The 19,735-nt window shown below is 36.8% G+C and overlaps 1 protein-coding gene and 1 long non-coding RNA gene across 5 annotated transcripts in view; one reads left to right on the top strand and one right to left on the bottom strand.

Moving 5' to 3' along the window:
* The window catches only part of GUCY1A2 (guanylate cyclase 1 soluble subunit alpha 2), a 432,229-nt gene that overhangs the window by 138,755 nt on the left and 273,739 nt on the right, over positions 1–19,735 (bottom strand). For 3 of the 4 annotated variants that reach the window (XM_082339920.1, XM_082339921.1, XM_082339922.1), the window contains one exon: positions 6,648–6,791. In XM_082339920.1, coding sequence (XP_082196046.1) covers positions 6,648–6,791 — 144 coding nt within the window. Of the gene's footprint in view, positions 1–5,309; positions 6,553–6,647; positions 6,792–19,735 lie in introns of those variants that run through there. The other variant, XM_082339923.1, reaches the window with a different exon arrangement.
* The window catches only part of LOC309604981, a 159,940-nt gene that overhangs the window by 48,383 nt on the left and 91,822 nt on the right, over positions 1–19,735 (top strand). The gene's annotated exons all lie outside the window — the stretch shown is intronic.

Genomic DNA, 19,735 nt, shown 5'->3' with positions numbered 1-19,735 from the left:
TCTAGTGAAATCACAATATAAGTACCTCAAACAAAAAGGAGATAATATAAATCTGATATTACTTTTCTTGAATTGTCAATTGTTTAAGGTATATGAAAATCAGGTATCCTATAGGGAGGGGAAAAAATAGGCATCTTGGCATTTCCATATACTCAGCCAGTAGAATCAACATTGTATTGATAAAATATTTAAAATCTAGTCACTATTTTTAAAAACAGTCTTAATTAAAGCCTCTTTGGGCTGATTTTTCAAAATTTATTGTATAAATAGACCATATTTCTGTATGCTTTTTAATCGAACTAGTTAGATAGAACTTTTTAGATAGAACCAGTCTAGAACTAGCCTCTGAGTTTTATTAGAGTACTTATAGAAAAATAATTTGCTTGAGTATTTTAAACTGAATAAGTAAAATGCTATATTCTCTGGTAATTTTTATTTATTTTATTATTAATTTTATTTATTTATTTGTTTGTATATTTATTTATTTTGGCTGTGTTGGGTCTTCGTTGTTGAGCACAGGCTTTCTCTAGTTGCGGCGAGTGGGGGCTACTATTTGTTGCAGTGTGCAGGCTTCTCATTGCGGTGGCTTCTCTTGTTGTGGAGCACAGGCCCTAGAAGCACAGGCGTCAGTAGCTGTAGCACGTGGGCTTAGTAGTTGTGGCTCACAGGCTCTAGAGCACAGGCTCAGTAGTTGTGGCACACGGGCTTATTTGCTCCACGGCATGTGGGATCTTCCTGGACCAGCGATCAAACCCATGTCCCCTGCATTGGCAGGCAGATTCTTTCTTTTTTTAATAAATTTATTTTTTATTTATTCATTTTTGGCTACGTTGGGTCTTCATTGTTGTGCGTGGGCTTTCTCTAGTTGCGGAGAGCGGGGGCTACTCTTCACTGCAGTGCACAGGCTTCTCATTGCAGTGGCTTCTCTTGTTGTGGAGCACGGGCTCTAGGTGTGCGGGCTTCAGTAGCTGTGGCACGTGGGCTCAGTAGTTGTGGCTCGCGGGCTCTAGAGCGCAGGCTCAGTAGTTGTGGCGCATGGGCTTAGTTGCTCCATGGCATGTGGGATCTTCCAGGACCAGGGCTTGAACACATGTCCCATGCATTGGCAAGCAGATTCCCAACCACTGTGCCACCAGGTAAGTCCTGGCAGGTGGATTCATAACCATTGTGCCACCAGTGAAGTACTCTAGTAATTTTTAAAATTAAAAAATTTAACCTCGTCAATTTTACAGTTAATGATTCAAGGACATTATCGACCATTTGCACGGAAGTATAATTGATAATTCAGGTTCCTATTTCCCATCATGAGAGGTGCCTCATAGGTTTATAAAACCATATAAAATTAGTAATTTATTTTTCAAAATTTCAGAGGTTTGGGGGAGTTTTCCTTTGTTTTCAGAAATTATTGCAAGTCAAATAAGTTAAATATTAAAAAGCCTAAAAACTTAGTTTGAAGTAAACAATCAACTGATCACATATCAACTCTACTGTAACAACCAAGCATGTTTAATGAAAGATTCTTTCAATAAGTTTAGAAACATTCCCATGGTAACAAGTTAGAAGCCAATTGAAAACCAAATTAAGATGCTAAAAAAAAATTCCAAACTTTACAAATAATATAAATTAGTAATGAAGCTAAAATTATTAAGGTGATTTTATTATTTTGAATTCTCTTTCTGCATTCTTATTAAATCTTTATTGACACTTCCTCTTCTGATTTGATAAAACTAATAAGACAGAGCTAACGTTATATTCCACAAATGAAAATATGGATGAGCACATTGTAAAACAACAATTTGGTTTTATGGTATTTTAAGTTTGCTTTGACAATGCTGACTCAATGTAAACATTATATCTCCTATAAAAGAAAATCCAACATAGAAAAACAATCCCAAATGATAAGTCTGCTCAGCTGGTAGCCTTGAAAATTTAAGAAGTGATATGAATTCCATCTGGAATGTGTATTTTTGCGGTTTGCTTCAGATTTGAGACAGCATTCCTTTTGTTTGTTTTCCCTGGCAGTTGTAGGAGTGTCATTCACACACTTGAGTAATTCAATAATTATGTCCTAGGGAACTTAAACTTAGATTTTTAAAAATTTTTACTGTTCCTTGCTTTCATGTTTTCACCACTGGTGGGATTGGCTTGAAAACTCTCTCTCCATGTTTTCAAATTTTCAAATGTATACATATATGTGCACATTAAAGAATAGTAATAAAATTAATAATTTTTCACTATAATCCCTATGTCTACCTTCCCTATGGCATGCTCCCTCATCCCATCATTGTTTTACTTTCTCTTACAGAAAGCAACATCTTGAATTTTGTATTAATCATTCCTTACTTTCCACTTTCTCCTTCAAGGTAGGTATTTCAAAATAGCATTATTTTTTCAATTTTTCTAGTTTTGAAGTTTAATTAAATGGAATAATTCTATAGAATTGCTCCATGACTTGCTTCTTTTGTACTAAATTGTTTTTGACATCATCCATTTGATGTTCAGTTCCTGAAGTCATTCATTTTCCCAGCTGTGTGGTATACTGAGGTATAAATGTATCACAGTTTATACATTCTATTATTAAATGGATATTTAAGTTATCTCCAGTTTGAGGCTATTATGAAAGTATTTCTGTGAATAATCTTGTGTGTGACTTCTGCTACACATGCACAACTACTTCCCTGAAGCAAACATTTAGGAGAGGGCTTACTGGGTTGTAAGAAAGGCACAAGTTAAATTTTACTAGTTAATGCCAAGTAAATTGTACCATTTATACTCCCACCAACTCTGTGTGAGATTTCTTGCTACTCTAACTCCTCAGCAAACAGGGTCACTGTCAGACTTTCAAAGTTGTGCCAAACTAGTAGGTGGGAAAACTTTATCATAGTGTTATTAATATATCTAATCTGAATACTGATGAGGTTAACCAACAATATTTTTATTGGTTATATGTATTGCAAAATATTCTCCTAGTTTGTGGTTGACTTTTTATTCTCTTTAGGTGTTCTTTGACAACAGAAAAGTTTTAATTTTAATGTAGTAAAAGTTATCCACATTTTCCTTTATGGTTTGAAAGTTTTTGACCTGCCTAGTCTCCAAAAAATTCTTCCCTACTCTAAGTCAAATTTCTAATTATATCATATTGCATGCAAATTTCAAATCATTATGTAGTACACCTGAAACTAACATATTGTATGTCAATTGTATTTCAAAAAAATCAATAAATAAAGAACAGTGAGGTGTTTTTTAAAATTCCTAATTATAAATTTATAATTATATTCTATAGCCTATAATATTTAACCACGTGGAACTGACTTATGTGCAGACACATGAAATGCAGTTATATATTTTCTTTACATGGATAACCAATTGGCCCCCAAACATTTATTGAATAGCCCATTATTTCCCCATTGATGAATGTCACCTCTGTCATTTATCAAGTTCTCTTTTTCTCTCAAGTACTGCAGTCTCATTAACATATGTTTAGTTTTGTTAAAAACTTTTGCACAGCAAAGGAAACCATGGACAAAATGAAAAGACAACCACTGAATGGGAGAAAATATTTGCAAGTAATATGATTGATAAGCAGTTAATATATAAAATATATAAACAAAATATATAAACAGCTCATACAACTCAATGTCAAAAAAATAAGCAACCTAATTAAAAAATGTGCAAAAGACCTGAACAGATATTTTTCCAAAGAAGATATACAGATGACCAACAGGCACATGAAAAGATGCCCAACATCCCTAGACATGAGAAAAATGCAAGTTAAAACTGCAATGAGATATTACTTCACACCTGCCAGAATGGCTATCATCAAAAAGACCACAATAACAAATGTTGGAGAGGATGTGGAGAAAAGGGAACTCTTGTACAGTGTTGACAGAAATGTGAATTTGTGTAGTTACAGTGCAAAACAGTTTGGAGTGTCCTCAAAAAACTAAAAATAGAACTAACACATGATCCAGCAATTCCACTCCTGGGTATATAGCTGAAGAAAACAAAAACCCTTATTTGAAAAGATACGTGCATCCCAATGTTCATGGCAGCATTACTTACAATTGCCAAGATATGGAAGCATTCTAAGTGTCCATCAACAGATGAATGGATAAAGAAGATGTGATATATATATATATATATACTACAGAATACTACTCAGACATAAAAATGAATGAAATTTTGCCATTTGCTACAACATGGATGGACCTGGAGGGTATTATACTTAATGATATTAGTCAGACAAAGACAAATACTGTATGTTATCACTTATATGTAGAATCTAAAAAAATAAAACAAACTAAGGAATATAACAAAAAAGAAACAGACTCACAGATATAGAAAACAAACTACTGGTTACCAGTGGGGAGAAGGAAGAAGGGAGGGGCAAGATAGGGGTAGGGGATTAAGAAGTACAAATTACTATGTATAAAATAAATAAGCTATAAGGATATATTTTACAGCACAGGGGATATAGCCAATATCTTATAATAACTATAAATTGAGTATAATCTATAAAAATTTTGAATCACCATGTCATACACTTGAAACTAATATAATATTGTAAATCAACTATACCTCACATATATATATATATATATATATATATATATATATATATATATATGTACCATTATATAAATCACAGGTATATTATGGAATTAAATACAAATGAAGTGAAACACAAAAAATAAATTAAAATGGAATTATTTAAAAAATAAAAAAGACTTTAATGTACTTAATGTAAAAAAAAAGAGATACTTTTGGATTCTTATGATTTCTCTTTTGTAGAATTCTTTAGGATTACTGTGTCTGAGAACTGATTAGTGTCTTTTAATAACTCCAGAAAAAAAATGCTTTTTTTTTGCATTCCCTCTATTATCTTCATGTGGAGATAATTCCAACTGAATGTATAATGTCTCCTACATATTTTACATTCTTTTATTCATATTTCCCCATTTTTAATTCTCTGGACTTATGGGAACTTTCTTCAGCTGTATCTAATTTGCTTCTAAACTCATCCACTGAGAGATTTTTTGTTTTAGTTTGCTCGATTTTTGGTTTTTGTTTGTTTGTTTGTTTCTTTTGGTATTCTGTTGATTGCTTAGAAATTCTCTGGTTCATTTTCAAACCTAGTTGTTCCAGCCTTGTTTTTTTTTTTTTTTTTTTAATTAGGGTATAATTGCTTTACAATGTTGTGTTAGTTTCTGCTGTACAACAAAGTGAATCAGCTATATTTATACATATATCCCCTCCCTCTTGGACCTCCCTCCCACCCCCCCACCCGCCCCATCTCACCCATCTAGGTCATCACAACACACCAAGCTGAGCTCTCTGTGCTATACAGCAGGTTCCCACTAGATGTCTATTCTACACATGGTAGTGAAGCTTCTCTTTTATTTCTTTAATTATTTTAAGCATTGTCATTTTGATTCTGTGTCCAATAATTTTGATATTTGACAACTCCAGATCTGTTTTTCTCATCTCCTGTTTCTACTGGTTCTTAACCCATAGTACTTTGTTTTCCTGTGTGAGTGTGTGATTTTTTCCCTTTGTTTTATTTTGTTTTGTTTTTAGTATTAGGCAGTCATTTTTCAGAGAACTTTATCTGTGGAAATTCTTTGAAGAGGGAATTGAAGTTGACTTTCTTCATGGAAGGATAGTGTTTCCTATTATCACTGTTAATGACAGAGCACTTAAATTCACCACTTAAATTTTGTTCTATCTATATATATAATGTGATTGACACATTTCTCTCTTTCCTGAATTCAGTGATATGCTTAGTAACTTTCAAAAAGCTACTATTTGTAAACTATTTAACACTACATTTTAATCAGAAGGGTCACTCAGAGTATCTACTTTGCCATAGTGCCAAACTAGGAATATATTCACATTTTGAGGCTTTTTTCTGTATTTTTTAACCCATGGTTGATGAACTGTTATAAAAAGGCTGCCTTGAATTCAAGGTTACTTTGCCAAATACAAGATTTTTGGCTTATAAGGATTCCTAGTAAAAACATTTCTGGGATCTATCAGGTGCTTGCAGAAATATAGCTAGGTGACCTCATCCATTCTCAGAGGTAGATCCTAGATTTCAGACAGCTATCAGTACCAAAAAGAGTACAATACACGAGAAGCTACATTTTCCACAGTTTCTGATGTTTCCTCAGTCTTGGGCTCCAACCTTCAAGCTCTGACACATAAAAAAATATTTCAGAAGTAACCCTGAGGCCTAAGGCTTCATAAGAATACCTGTACACTATCCACAGGAAGTTGTTCAGGTCATCCAATTTCTTGCTTCTTATTTCTTGCTCTTTGGATTATCTCTCAGAACTGACTCTCACCATCACTGTTGCTTGGTGTTGGTGAATTGGTCACTGACAGCAGGTTCCTTCCTTGGTTTAATCCTTTAGCTCTTTTTGTTTTGTCCCCATAGTAATTTGTCTTCCACAAAACTTTTCCTATTTTGGGTCATATTCCATTTGTTCATTTCCTGGGTTTATGAGTTATCTCTAGTATTCCCTCCTTCTTGAGCAACTGGCTTATCTAGATCTGTAAATTATAGTATGTAGAATTCAGAAGGGAATTTCTTGCCTTCTTCAGTTAAAGGTGCATTACTACTCAAACAAAACTGTTGAGAAGCTTACCTGAATTGGTCTTCCATCAGGTGTCAGCACCTCTTCAGAAAGTTCCATCATCTTCAGGGCCATCAGAGCAATGGGTTTAGCATGGCAGAGGCTTTTTCTGTGGAGCCCTGCAGCAACACAGTATGCATCACCTATTGTTTCCACCTGCAGCAGCCAGACAAATCAAATGCAAATGTATGATAATGAGCCAAAGTAGAAATAGTTATCTGCAATCACAAATGTTGCTGGAAAACATATCATCAAAACACCAATAAATCAAGCAATTAGACAACAGAGTATAATCATAAAAGAGTTTGCAAACAGCCAGAGTCAAATACTAACATGTCACTCCAGAGCTGTTTGTTCATCAACATTAACACCATAGATGATCATTGAAATCAGAAACTAGAATATAAAATAATTATCCCTCACAAAAATAGAATTGTCACTGTTTTGCCTGGATATTTTCCAAATAATGACTTTTTACAAAGACACTCTCTCATCTCCTTCAAACCTTCAAGTAGACCTTCACTGGAAAGTAAGTTTTTTGCAGTTTTTCCCAATTACTCCACACTTTTTAGTGTTTATTTTTATTTTTTTAATTGAAGTATAGCTGATTTACAATGTTGTGTTAGTTTCAGGTGTCACACTTTTTGATATATCTGTAATTTGTTGTCTAGTCTATTCTTATTTACTCTTAATAATTATAACACATAACACTTCTTGAATTCATACTCTCTACCATTAATTGCATCAACTGCTTTACATGCATTATCTCATTAAATCCTCACAAATATCCTAAATGGAAGAAACTAGTATTGGTTATATTTGAGAGATGAGAAATTCATGCACAGAAACCCATCCATAATCTTACAATTAAAGAGTTAACAGGCACTGTCAAGAGTCTTTCCAGACCATGTCAGCAACCATTTTGAATGGCTATTGTGATTGTTAAATATTTTCAATATTTACCAAGGGTTAAAACTTCCAAAATTCCAAAGCATAGAACATGGTATAAAAGTTAGGCACAACTCATTTCTAGAGGAAAGTTTTCTAATTATCCAAGGTAGATATGGTGATTATGTTCAACAGCTCTAATATTTTAATTAGAGAAAAGTGATGAAATATTGCATTAAATGTCCAATTCCAATATCACTTTTTCTGTGAATCACTCCATGGTCCCTCCATTAGTTCTTAGTAGCAAAACTAATCCTTTCTTCTACTCTGTTTCAACAGCACACCTCTATATTATAGCTTTCATCATAGGTTATAATCAATATGTATCAATATATAATCAATATGTGTCCACAGCTACAAAGTGAGCTCTTTAAGAATGGGATCATGTCCTTTTAATGTCTGTACTCATAGTGCTCACGATAGTGTCTTAAATATAGCTATTTAATAAATAACTATCAAATGAATAAATAATCAACCATATTTAACTATGATTACAATAACAGTTATTCTAATCAGTTGCTCATTTGCCCCATTTATTTTATGAGCACCATGTAGACCTGTGTGCCATGTAGATCTGGGTAGGAAAAAATTGCCTCTAAATTACTGGAGATGCTTCTATCATAAATATAACAAGAATTACAAAATATTCTATTAGTTAAGATTTAGCAGCAATAATTACATTTCATGTGAATGAATCCTAACACTTTAATATTGAAAAGCTTCTCTGCATTAAATTCTGTGAGCACAAATCTAGGGAATGTGATGACAGCGCTTATGAATCTCATGAAACTAGAGATGCCAAAATTATCAATGATTATCTGAATCTTATCAGGAAATATGCATCAAAAATGATTCAAATACACTCAGACCTATCATGAAGTTCCACATCTTCACTTCAGGATCTGTTTTCTGAGGCCAGAAAATGGAAATTAAAATTGTATGGTAAGAACAGAAAGATGATGCAATGTGAGTCAGCAAAAGTTTTATTCTAAATACTAAAATATACTTCCACCAAAAACTCTCATTGAGGAAGAAAACCAGCAAATAGCAAACGTCTGAAATGTGGTCATTTACCACTTCCCTCTAAAAACACAATGTCTTTTGCTAAACCTCAGATTTATCTCATACTTTTGTATTTCTATACAATTAAAACATCTAGAATGCTGTTAGTTATATAATTTGAAACTAACTTCTGATTTTCAAATATTAGAACACATAAGCAGTAAATTATTTGCATAAATTGAACTGCTCTCCAGTCACTCTGAACATGCATGTTCCTGGAGCATGATCTTTTCTTGGAGTCTCTATCATCATCAAACTTCTCATCAGTATTATCTCCACTATCATTTCAGTAAAAATTTATTGAATACCACTAAATGTGTATTTCTAGAATTTGTACCTTAGGCATATATAAAGATTAGTTAGTTATATGTTGTACTTTCTCCTTAGGTATATATAATGTAATAGTATGGAGAAGATGGACCAATATGTTAACAAATGACCAAAAAAAAAAATCAAATTAAGTACACAACATAAATATAAGAAATTCACATTAAAATCCATTCATGTAAGATTACATAACATTTAGTTTCCAAATATTTAAATCCAGACTAGCTATCAGAAATAATAGGATCAAGAGCTGGGTAAGAAATAGACAGCAAAAAACCCATAGATTAAGATGTGGAATTTTCACAATTATTCTTAAACACCCACCATAAAAAAAAAAAATTCGAAAAGATGTTGTTGTCATCATGGCAGGCTAGATTATGCTGCAGTAACAATACAACCTGCAAATCGTAATGCTCTAAAATAGCAAAGGTTTTTTTCTGATTCATGTTGCATATTCATGGGGGTTAGGGGATTGGGGTAGAGGAGAGGAACATTGTGCCACATCTCTTCACTCCAGGGACAATGCTAATAGAATCTCCTCATCTGAAGCTCGTTGCCATGTCAGAAGAAAAGAGGTTCTGATTATACACGAGCTTAAGAGCTCTCTTAAAGCTTCCTCCCAGAAGTGACGTATATGGTTTTTTCTCATGATTCATTCGTCAAAGCAAGTCACGTGACCATGTTTGACATAAAGGAGATGGGAAAATGCAACCAACCTTGTGCTCAGAGAAGGGTCGGAAATATCTGGTGAATAGTACAAATGAGAACATGAATGAATATGTGATCGCTTAGAAATTTTCAAATAACTAGATGTCTGTAAAGTGCAAGTAATACATCCTTGAGATGTTTTTCTTTCCTTGTAGATATATTCAGTATCTTAACCTGAAAATCTTGGATGAAACACCTTAGTAATGCAGCTTTCCATTAAAGTTCTATTCTTTTCTCCTCTCCCTTCATCTAAGTCAGGTCTATACGAATTTAGCAGAATTGAATACATGTGGAAATTTTACTGGATTCCCTTCAAAATTATGTCAACTTTGCTTCAAAAGGAGCAGGGAATGTGAAAGCATTATATATCAGTTAAATTTCTTTTGAGGCTGTTTCCTTGAGTTAAAACAAAGTTAAACAAGTAGACATTATAAACATATTACCAAAAAACTGTCCAAAAAGTTGACTATGATCTGAATTCCTTTATAATTGTCTCAGTGTTTTTTTAATAGACACCATCTAAAATAGTGCATCTCATTTATTTTCAGTATCTCCAACCTGTTCTTACATGACATTAGATAAAAATAAAGATGACTAAACTAAACTTGGAGATGGAGAAGATAGAGCTTATGCAAATGTCAGAAAAACCTTACATCCTTCTCTGAACATAAAAGAGGAGGCTTAAATACTAAAAATATTATGTAACAACTGTTGTCCCACATATTATTACACCTGCTTTTATCAAACTTTAAAGAATTCATCTCTCAGTATATCTTCTCAACACTTTATAATCAAACTCCCTACATTATTCAAGAAATAAAGGTGGTATAAATAAACTTCTTAGAGTTATGCATTCACCCTTTTTATTTACTTTACTTTAGCTTTAGATTAATTATTTAAAATAATTTATTTATACTTTCTAATAGAAGCTCATCCTCATGTTTTCTTCTCCCTCCCCTCCAGATTAGTGTTCAAGAATTATCTGGGAAATTTCTTGGAAATTTGGGCACAGTGGGGAAGAAAGAATGTGTGTGTTGTAAATAAGGGTGAGGGTGGTACTGGGGCTAGGATTACCCTACAAAAACACTGCACACAACTGGGCAATAAATAATCTCTGCCCCATGAAACTCATGACCACCTCAGTCCTTCCATCCCATAGTCCTGGGATTATCTTCCTTTGAACTTTGTAGAACTTGTGAAAGGGAGTTTGGGGAGAGGGCATAATAGTAAAGAGTCAGAGAACTCTGACAGTCTACCTTACTGGACAGCCTCCCTCTCTTCATCTGGACACAATCAAGAGGAGAAACAAATTAGAAAGTCTGCTTTTCTAGATTGGTTCAAGATGGTAGAGTAGAAGGACTTGTGCTCATGCCTTCTTGCGAGAACACTGGAATCACAACTAAGTGCTCAACAATCATTGACAGTAAGACACTGGAACTCACCAAAAAAAGGTACCCCACATCGAAAGACAAAGGAGAAGCCACAATGGGATGGTAGGAGGGGTGCAATCAAAACAAAATCAAATCCCATAACCGCTGGGTGGGTGACTCACAAACTGGAGAACAATTATACCACAGAAGTCCACCCACTGGAGTGAAGGATCTGAGCCCCACATCAGGCTTCCCAACCTGGGCGTTGGGCAATGGGAGGAGGAATTCCCAGAGAATCAAACTCTGAAGGCTAGCGGGATTTTATTGCAGGACTTCAAGAGGACTGCAGGAAACAGACACTCCATTCTTGGAGGGCACACACAAAGTAGTGTGCACATCAGGATCCAGGGGGAAGGAGCAGTGATGCCATAGGAGACTGAAGCAAACCTATCTGCTAGTGTAGGAGGGTCTCCTGCAGAGGTGAGGAGCAGCTGTGGCTCACCACAGGGACAAGGACACAGGCAGCAGAAGTTCTGGGAAGTACTCCTTGGCATGAGACCACCCGTAGTCCACCATTAGCCCCACCAAAGATCCTGTAGCCTCCAGTACTGGGTTGCCTCAGGCCAAACAACCAGCAGGAAGGGAACTCAGTCCCATCCATCAGCAGACAAGTGGATTAAAGTTTTACTGAGTTCTATCCACCACAGAAACACCAAGCTATACCTACCACCAGTTCCTACCATCAGGAGGCTTGCACAAGCCTCTTAGATAGCCTCATCCAGCAGAGGGCAGACAACAGGAGCAAGAAGAACAACAATCCAGCAGCCTGTGGAATGAAAACCACATTCAAAGAAAGATAGACAAAATGAAAAGGCAGAGGACTAGGTACCAAATGAAGGAACAAGATAAAACCCCAGAAAAACAACTAAATGAAGTGGAGATAGGCAACTTTCCAGAAAAAATATTCAGAGTAATGATAGTGAAGATGACGTAGGACCTCAGAAAAAGAATGGAAGCAAAGATCAAGAAGATGCAAGGAATGTTTAACAAAGACCTAGAAGAATCAAAGAACAAACAAACAGAGATGAACAGTACAATAACTGAAATGAAAAATACACTAAAAGGACTCAATAGCAGAATAACTGAGGCAGAAGACCAGATAAGTGACCTGGAACACAGAATGGTGAAAATCACTGCTGTGGAACAGAATAAATAAAAAAGAATGAAAAGAAATGAAGACAGACTAAAAGACCTCTGGAACAATATTAAACACACCACATTCGCATTATAGGGGTCCCAGAAGGAGAAGACAGAGAGAAAGGACCTGAGAAAATATTTGAAGAGACTATAGTGGAAAAATTCCATAACATGGGAAAGGAAATAGCCACCCAAGGCCAGGAAGCACAGAGAGTCTCAGGCAGGATAAACCCAAGGAGAAACATGCCAAGACACATTCTAATCAAATTGACAAAAATTAAAGACAAAGGAAAATTATTAAAAGCAGCAAGGTAAAACTGATAAATAACATACAAGGGAACTCCCATAAGGTTAACAGCTGATTTCTCAGCAGAAACTCTACAAACCAGAAGGGTGTGGCACAATATATTTAAAGTGATGAAAGGGAGAACAGAAAACCAAGATTACTCTACCCAGCAAGGATCTCATTTAGATTTGATGGAGAAATCAAAAGCTTTACAGACAAGCAAAAACTAAGAAGATTCAGAACCACAAAACCAGTTCTACAGCAAATGCTAAAGGAAATTCTCTAAGTGGGAAACACAAGAGGAGAAAAGGACCTACAAAAACAAACACAAAACAATTAAGAAAATGGTAATAGGAACATACATATTGATAATTACCTTAAATGTAAATGGATTAAATGCTCCAACCAAAAAACACTAGCTCGCTGAATGGATACAAAAAAAAAAAGACCTGTATATATGCTGTCTACAAGAGACCCCCTTCAGACCTAGGAACACAAAGAGACCAAAAGTGAGGGGATGGAAAAAGATATTCCATGCAAATGGCAATCAAAAGAAAGCTGGAGTAGCAATACTCATATCAGATGAAATAGACTATAAAATAAAGTACGTTCCAAGAGACAAGGAAGGACACTACATGATCAAGGGGTCAATCCAAGAAGAATATATAACAGTTATAAATATATATGCACCCAGCATAGGAGCACCTCAATACATAAGGCAAATGCTAATAGCTATAAAAGAGGAAATCGATAGTAATACAATAATCGTGGGGGACTTTAACACCTCACTTATACCAATGGACAGATCATCCAAAATGAAAACAAATAAGGAAACACAAGCTTTAAATAACACGTTATACCAGAAGGACTTAATTGATATTTATAGGACATTCCACCTGAAAAGAGCAGATTACTCTTTCTTCTCAAGTGCACACAAAACATTCTCCAGGATAGATCACATCTTGGGTCACAAATCAAGATTCAGTAAATTTAAGAAAACTGAAATCATATCAAGCATTTTTTCTGACCACAATGCTATGAGATTAGAAATAAATTACAATGAAAAAAACGTAAAAAACACAAACACATGGAGGCTAAACAATACATTACTAAATAACCAAGAGATCACTGAAGAAATCAAAGAGGAAATCCAAAAATACCTAGAGACAAATGACAACAAAAACATGACAATCCAAAACCTATGGGATGCAGCAAAAGCATTTCCAAGAGGAAAGTTTATAGCAATACAATCCTACCTCAAGAAACAAGAAAAATCTCAAATACACAACTTAACCTTACACCTAAAGCAGTTAGAGAAAGAAGAAAAAAAATACACAAAGTAAGCAGAAGGAAAGAAATCATAAAGATCAGATCAGAAATAAATGAAAAAGAAATAAAGGAAACAATAGGAAATATCAATAAAACTAAAAGAAGGTTCATTGAGAAGATAAATGGAATCGATAAACCATTAGCCAGACTCATGAGGAAAACAAGGGAGAAGACTCAAATCAACAGAATTAGAAATGAAAAAGGATAGGTAACAACTGACACTGCAGAAATGAAAAGGATCATGAGAGACTACTACAAGCAACTATATGCAAATAAAATGGACAACCTGGAAGAAATGGAAAAGATCTTAGAAAAGCATAACCTTCCAAGATTGAACCAGGAAGAAATAGAAAATATGAGCAGAACAATTGCAAGCACTGAACTTGAAACTGTGATTTAAAATCTTCCAACAAACAAAAGTCCAGGACCAGATGGCTTCACAGGCGAATTCTATCAAACATTCAGAGAAGAGTTAACACCCATCCTTCTCAAACTCTTCCAAAAATTTCAGAGGAAGGAACACTCCCAAAATCATTGTATGAGGCCACCAACACCCTGATACCAAAACCAGAAAAAGATACTGCAAAAAAAGAAAATTACAGACCAATCTCACTGATGAATATAGATGCAAAAATCCTCAAAAAACTAGTAGCAAACAAAATCCAACACATTAAAAGGATCATACACCATGATCAAGTGGGATTTATCTCAGGGATGCAAGGATTCTTCAATATATGCAAACCAATCAATGTGATACACCATTTTAACAAATTGGAGAATAAAAACCATATGATCATCTCAATAGATGCCTAAAAAGCTTTTGACAAAATTCATCACCTATTTATGATAAAAACTCTCCAGAAAGTGGGTATAGAGGGAACCTACCTCAATATAATAAAGGCATTATATGACAAATCCACAGCCAACATTGTTCTCAATGGTGAAAAACTGAAAACATTTCCTCTAGGATCAGGAACAAGACAAGGATGTCCACTCTCACCACTATCATTCAACAAAGTTTTGGAAGTCCTAGCTATGGCAATCAGAGAAGAAAAAGAAATAAAAGGAACACAAATTGGAAAAGAAGAAGTAAAACTGTCACTGTCTGCAGATGACATGATACTATACGTAGAAAATCCTAAAGATGCCACCAGAAAACTACTAGAGCTAATCAATGAATTTGGTAAAGCTGCAGGATAGAAAATTAATGCACAGAAATCTCTTGCATTCCTATACACTAATGATGAAAAATCTGAAAGAGAAATTAAGGAAACACTCCCATTTACCATTGCAACAAAAAGAATAAAATACGTAGGAATAAATCTATCTAAGGAGGTAAAAGACCTGTATGCAGAAAACTATAAGACACTGACGAAAGAAATCAAAGATGATACCAACAAATGAAGTGACATACCATGTTCTTGGACTGGAAGAATGAATATTGTGAAAATGACCATACTACCCAAAGCAATCTACAGATTCAATGCAATCCCTATCAAATAACCAATGGCATTGTTTACGGAACTAGAAATAAAAAATTTTTAATTTGTATGGATACATAAAAGACCCCGAATAGCCAAAGCAATCTTGAGGGAATAAAACGGAGCTGGAGGAATCCCTGACTTCAGATTATACTACAAAGTTAGTATAGTACCTTTATACTAGCTACAAATCAAGACAACATGGTACTGTCACAAAAACAGAAATATAGATCAATGGAAAAGGATAGAAAGCCCAGAAATAAACCCACGCACATATGGTCAACTAGTCTATGACAAAGGATGCAAAAATATACAATGGAGAAAAGACAGTCTCTTCAATAATTGGTGTTAGGAAAACTGTACAGCTACATGTAAAAGAATGAAATCTGGAAGATGGCGGAAGAGTAAGACGCAGAGATCACCTTCCTTCCCACAGATACAGCAGAAATACATCTACACATGGAACTGCTCCTACAGAACACCCACTGAACGCTGGCAGAAGACATCACACCTCCCAAAAGGCAAGAAAATCCCCACGTACTTGGGTAGGGTAAAAGAAAAAAGAAATAACAGAGACAAAAGAATAGGGACGGGACCTGCACCAGTGGGAGGGAGCTGTGAAGGAGGAAAGGTTTCCAGGCACTAGGAAGCCCCTTTGCGGGCAGAGACTGCGGGTGGCAGAGGGGGGAAGCTTCGGAGCCACGGAGGAGAGCGCAGCCACAGGGGTGCGGAGGGCAAAGCGGAGAGACTCCCGCACAGAGGCTTGGCGCCAACCAGCACTCACCAGCCCGAGAGGCTTATCTGCTCACTCGCCGGGGCGGGCGGGGGCTGGGAGCTGAGGCTCGGGCTTTGGTGCTAGCCGGGAGGGAGTCCGGGAAAAAGTCTGCAGCTGCCGAAGAGGCAAGAGACTTTTTCTTGCCTCTTTGTTTCACGGCGCGCAAGGAGAGGGGATTCAGAGCGCTGCCTGGGCGAGGTCCAGAGACGGGTGCGAGCCACGCGGCTATCAGCGCGGATCCCACAGCAACAGGGGCGCAGAGGGAAAAACGGAGAGATTCCCGCACAGAGGCTCAGCGCCGAGCAGCGCTCACCAGCCCGAGAGGCTTGTCTGCTCACCCGCTGGGGCAGGCGGGGCTGGGAGCTGAGGTGCGGGCTTCGGTCGGATCGCAGGGAGAGGACTGGGGTTGGCGGCGTGAACACAGCCTGAAGGGGTTGGCGTGCCGCGGCGAGCCGGGAGGGAGCTGGAGAGGAGGTCTGCAGCCGCCGAAGAGGCAAGAGACTTTTTCTTGCCTCTTTGTTTCGCGGCGCGCAAGGAGAGGGGATTCAGAGCGCCGCCTAGACGAACTCCAGAGGCGGGCGCAAGCCGCGGCTAACAGCGCGGACCCCAGATACTGGTAGGAAATGCTAAGGCTGCTGCTGCTGCCACCAAGAAGCCTGTGTGCGAGCCCAGGTCACTCTCCACACCGCCCCTCCTGGGAGCCGGTGCAGCTCGCCACTGCCAGGCTCCCGTGATCCAGGGACAACTTCCCCGGGAGAACACACGGCGCGCCTCAGGCTGCTGCAACGTCACGACGCCTCTGACGCCGCAGGCTCGCCCCGCCTCCTCCGTGCCGCTCCCTCCCCCGGCCTGAGTGAGCCAGAGCCCCCGAAGCAGCTGCTCCTTTAACCCCGTTCTGTCTGGGCGAGGAACGGACGCCCTCAGGCAACGTACATGCAGAGGCGGGTCCAAATCCAAAGCTGAACGCTGGGAGCTGTACGAACAAAGAAGAGAAAGGGAAATCTCCCCCAGCAGCCTCAGAAGCAGCGGATTAAAGCTCCACAAACAACTTGATGTGCCTGCATCTGTTGAATACCTGAATAGACAACGAATCATCCCAAATTCAAAAGGTGGACTTTAGGAGCAGGATATATTAATTTCCCCTTTTCCTTTTTTTGTGAGTGTATATATGTATGCTTCTGGGTGAGATTTTGTCTGTATAGCTTTGCTTTCACCATCAGTCCTAGGGTTAGGTCCGTCCATTTTTTTTTTTTTTACTTAAAAAAAATTTTTTTTCCTAATATATGCTTTCTTAATATTTTTTTCCGTATTTTCTATTTTTAGAAATTAAAAACTTTTTTAATAAGTTTTTTCATATTTTTTATTTTAAAAAATTAAAATTTTTTTTCTAAATAAATTTTTTTCTTCAAAATCTTTTTCTTATTTTTTACTATAAAAAATTAATAAATCTATTTCTAAAAATTAAAAAAAAATTTTTTTCTGAATATATTTACTCTTAATAATTTTTTTTCTTATTTTTTATTATAATAGCTTTATTTTATTTTATTTTATCCTCTTTTTATCTTTCTATTTTTTTCTCCCTTATATTCTGAGCTGTGTGGATGAAAGGCTCTTGGTGCTCCAGCCAGGCATCAGGGCTGTGCCTCTGAGGTGGGAGAGCCAACTTCAGGACACTGGTCCACAAGAGACCTACCAGCTCCACGTAATACCAAACGGCAAAAATCTCTCAAAGATCTCCATCTCAACATCAAGACCCAGCTTCACTCAACGACCAGCAAGCTACAGGGCTGGACACCCTATGCCAAACAACTAGCAAGACAGGAACAGAGCCCCATCCATTAGCAGGGAGGCTGCCTAGAATCATAAGGCCACAGACACCCCAAAACACACCACCAGACGTGGACGTGCCCACCAGAAAGACAAGATTCAACCTCATCCACCAGAACACAGGCAATAGTCCCCTCCACCAGGAAGCCTACACAACCCACTGAACCAACCTTACCCACTGGGGACAGATACCAAAAACAACGGGAACTACGAACCTGCAGCCTGTGAAAAGGAGACCCCAAATACAGTAAGATAAGCAAAATGAGACGACAGAAAAACACACAGCAGATGAAGGAGCAGGGTCAAAACACACCAGACCTAACAAATGAAGAGGAAATAGGTAGTCTACCTGAAAAAGAATTCAGAATAATGATAGTAAGGATGATCCAAAATCTTGGAAATAGAATAGACAAAATGCAAGAAACATTTAACAAGGACGTAGAAGAACTAAAGAGGAACCAAGCAACGATGAAAAACACAGTAAATGAAATTAAAAATACTCTAGATGGGATCAATAGCAGAATAACTGAGGCAGAAGAACGGATAAGTTACCTGGAAGATAAAATGGTGGAAATAACTACTGCAGAGCAGGATAAAGAAAAAAGAATGAAAAGAACTGAGGACAGTCTCAGAGACCTCTGGGACAACATTAAACGCACCAACATTCGAATTATAGGGGTCCCAGAAGAAGAAGAGAAAAAGAAAGGGACTGAGAAAATATTTGAAGAGATTATAGTTGAAAACTTCCCTAATATGGGAAAGGAAATAGTTAATCAAGTCCAGGAAGCACAGAGAGTCCCATACAGGATAAACCCAAGGAGAAACACGCCAAGACACATATTAATCAAACTGTCAAAAATTAAATATAAAGAAAACATATTAAAAGCAGCAAGGGAAAAACAACAAATAACACACAAGGGAATCCCCATAAGGTTAACATCTGATCTTTCAGCAGAAACTCTGCAAGCCAGAAGAGAGTGGCAGGATATACTTAAAGTGATGAAGGAGAAAAACCTACAACCAAGGTTACTCTACCCAGCAAGGATCTCATTCAGATTTGATGGAGAAATTAAAACCTTTACAGACAAGCAAAAGCTGAGAGAGTTCAGCACCACCAAACCAGCTTTACAACAAACGCTAAAGGAACTTCTTGAGGCAAGAAACACAAGAGAAGGAAAACACCTACAATAACAAACCCAAAACATTTAAGAAAATGGGAATGGGAACATACATATCGATAATTACCTTGAATGTAAATGGATTAAATGCTCCCACCAAAAGACACAGACTGGCTGAATGGATACAAAAACAAGACCCATATATATGCTGTCTACAAGAGACCCACTTCAGACCTAGAGACACATACAGACTGAAAGTGAGGGGATGGAAAAAGATATTCCATGCAAATGGAAATCAAAAGAAAGCTGGAGTAGCAATTCTCATATCAGACAAAATAGACTTTAAAATAAAGACTATTATAAGAGACAAAGAAGGACACTATATAATGATTAAGGGATCGATCCAAGAGGAAGGTATAACAATTGTAAATATTTATGCACCCAACATAGGAGCACCTCAATACATAAGGCAAATACTAACAGCCATAAAAGGGGAAATTGACAGCAACACAATCATAGTAGGGGACTTTAACACCCCACTTTCATCAATGGACAGATCATCCAAAATGAAAATAAATAAGGAAACACAAGCTTTAAATGATACATTAAACAAGATGGACTTAATTGATATTTATAGGACATTCCACCCAAAAACAACACAATACACATTTT

Source organism: Balaenoptera borealis, assembly GCF_965194805.1.
Source record: "Balaenoptera borealis genome assembly, chromosome: 11".
Lineage (NCBI taxonomy): Eukaryota > Metazoa > Chordata > Mammalia > Artiodactyla > Balaenopteridae > Balaenoptera > Balaenoptera borealis.
Note: the sequence above shows the minus strand (reverse complement) of the source record. Positions and strands in the feature narration are given on the sequence as shown.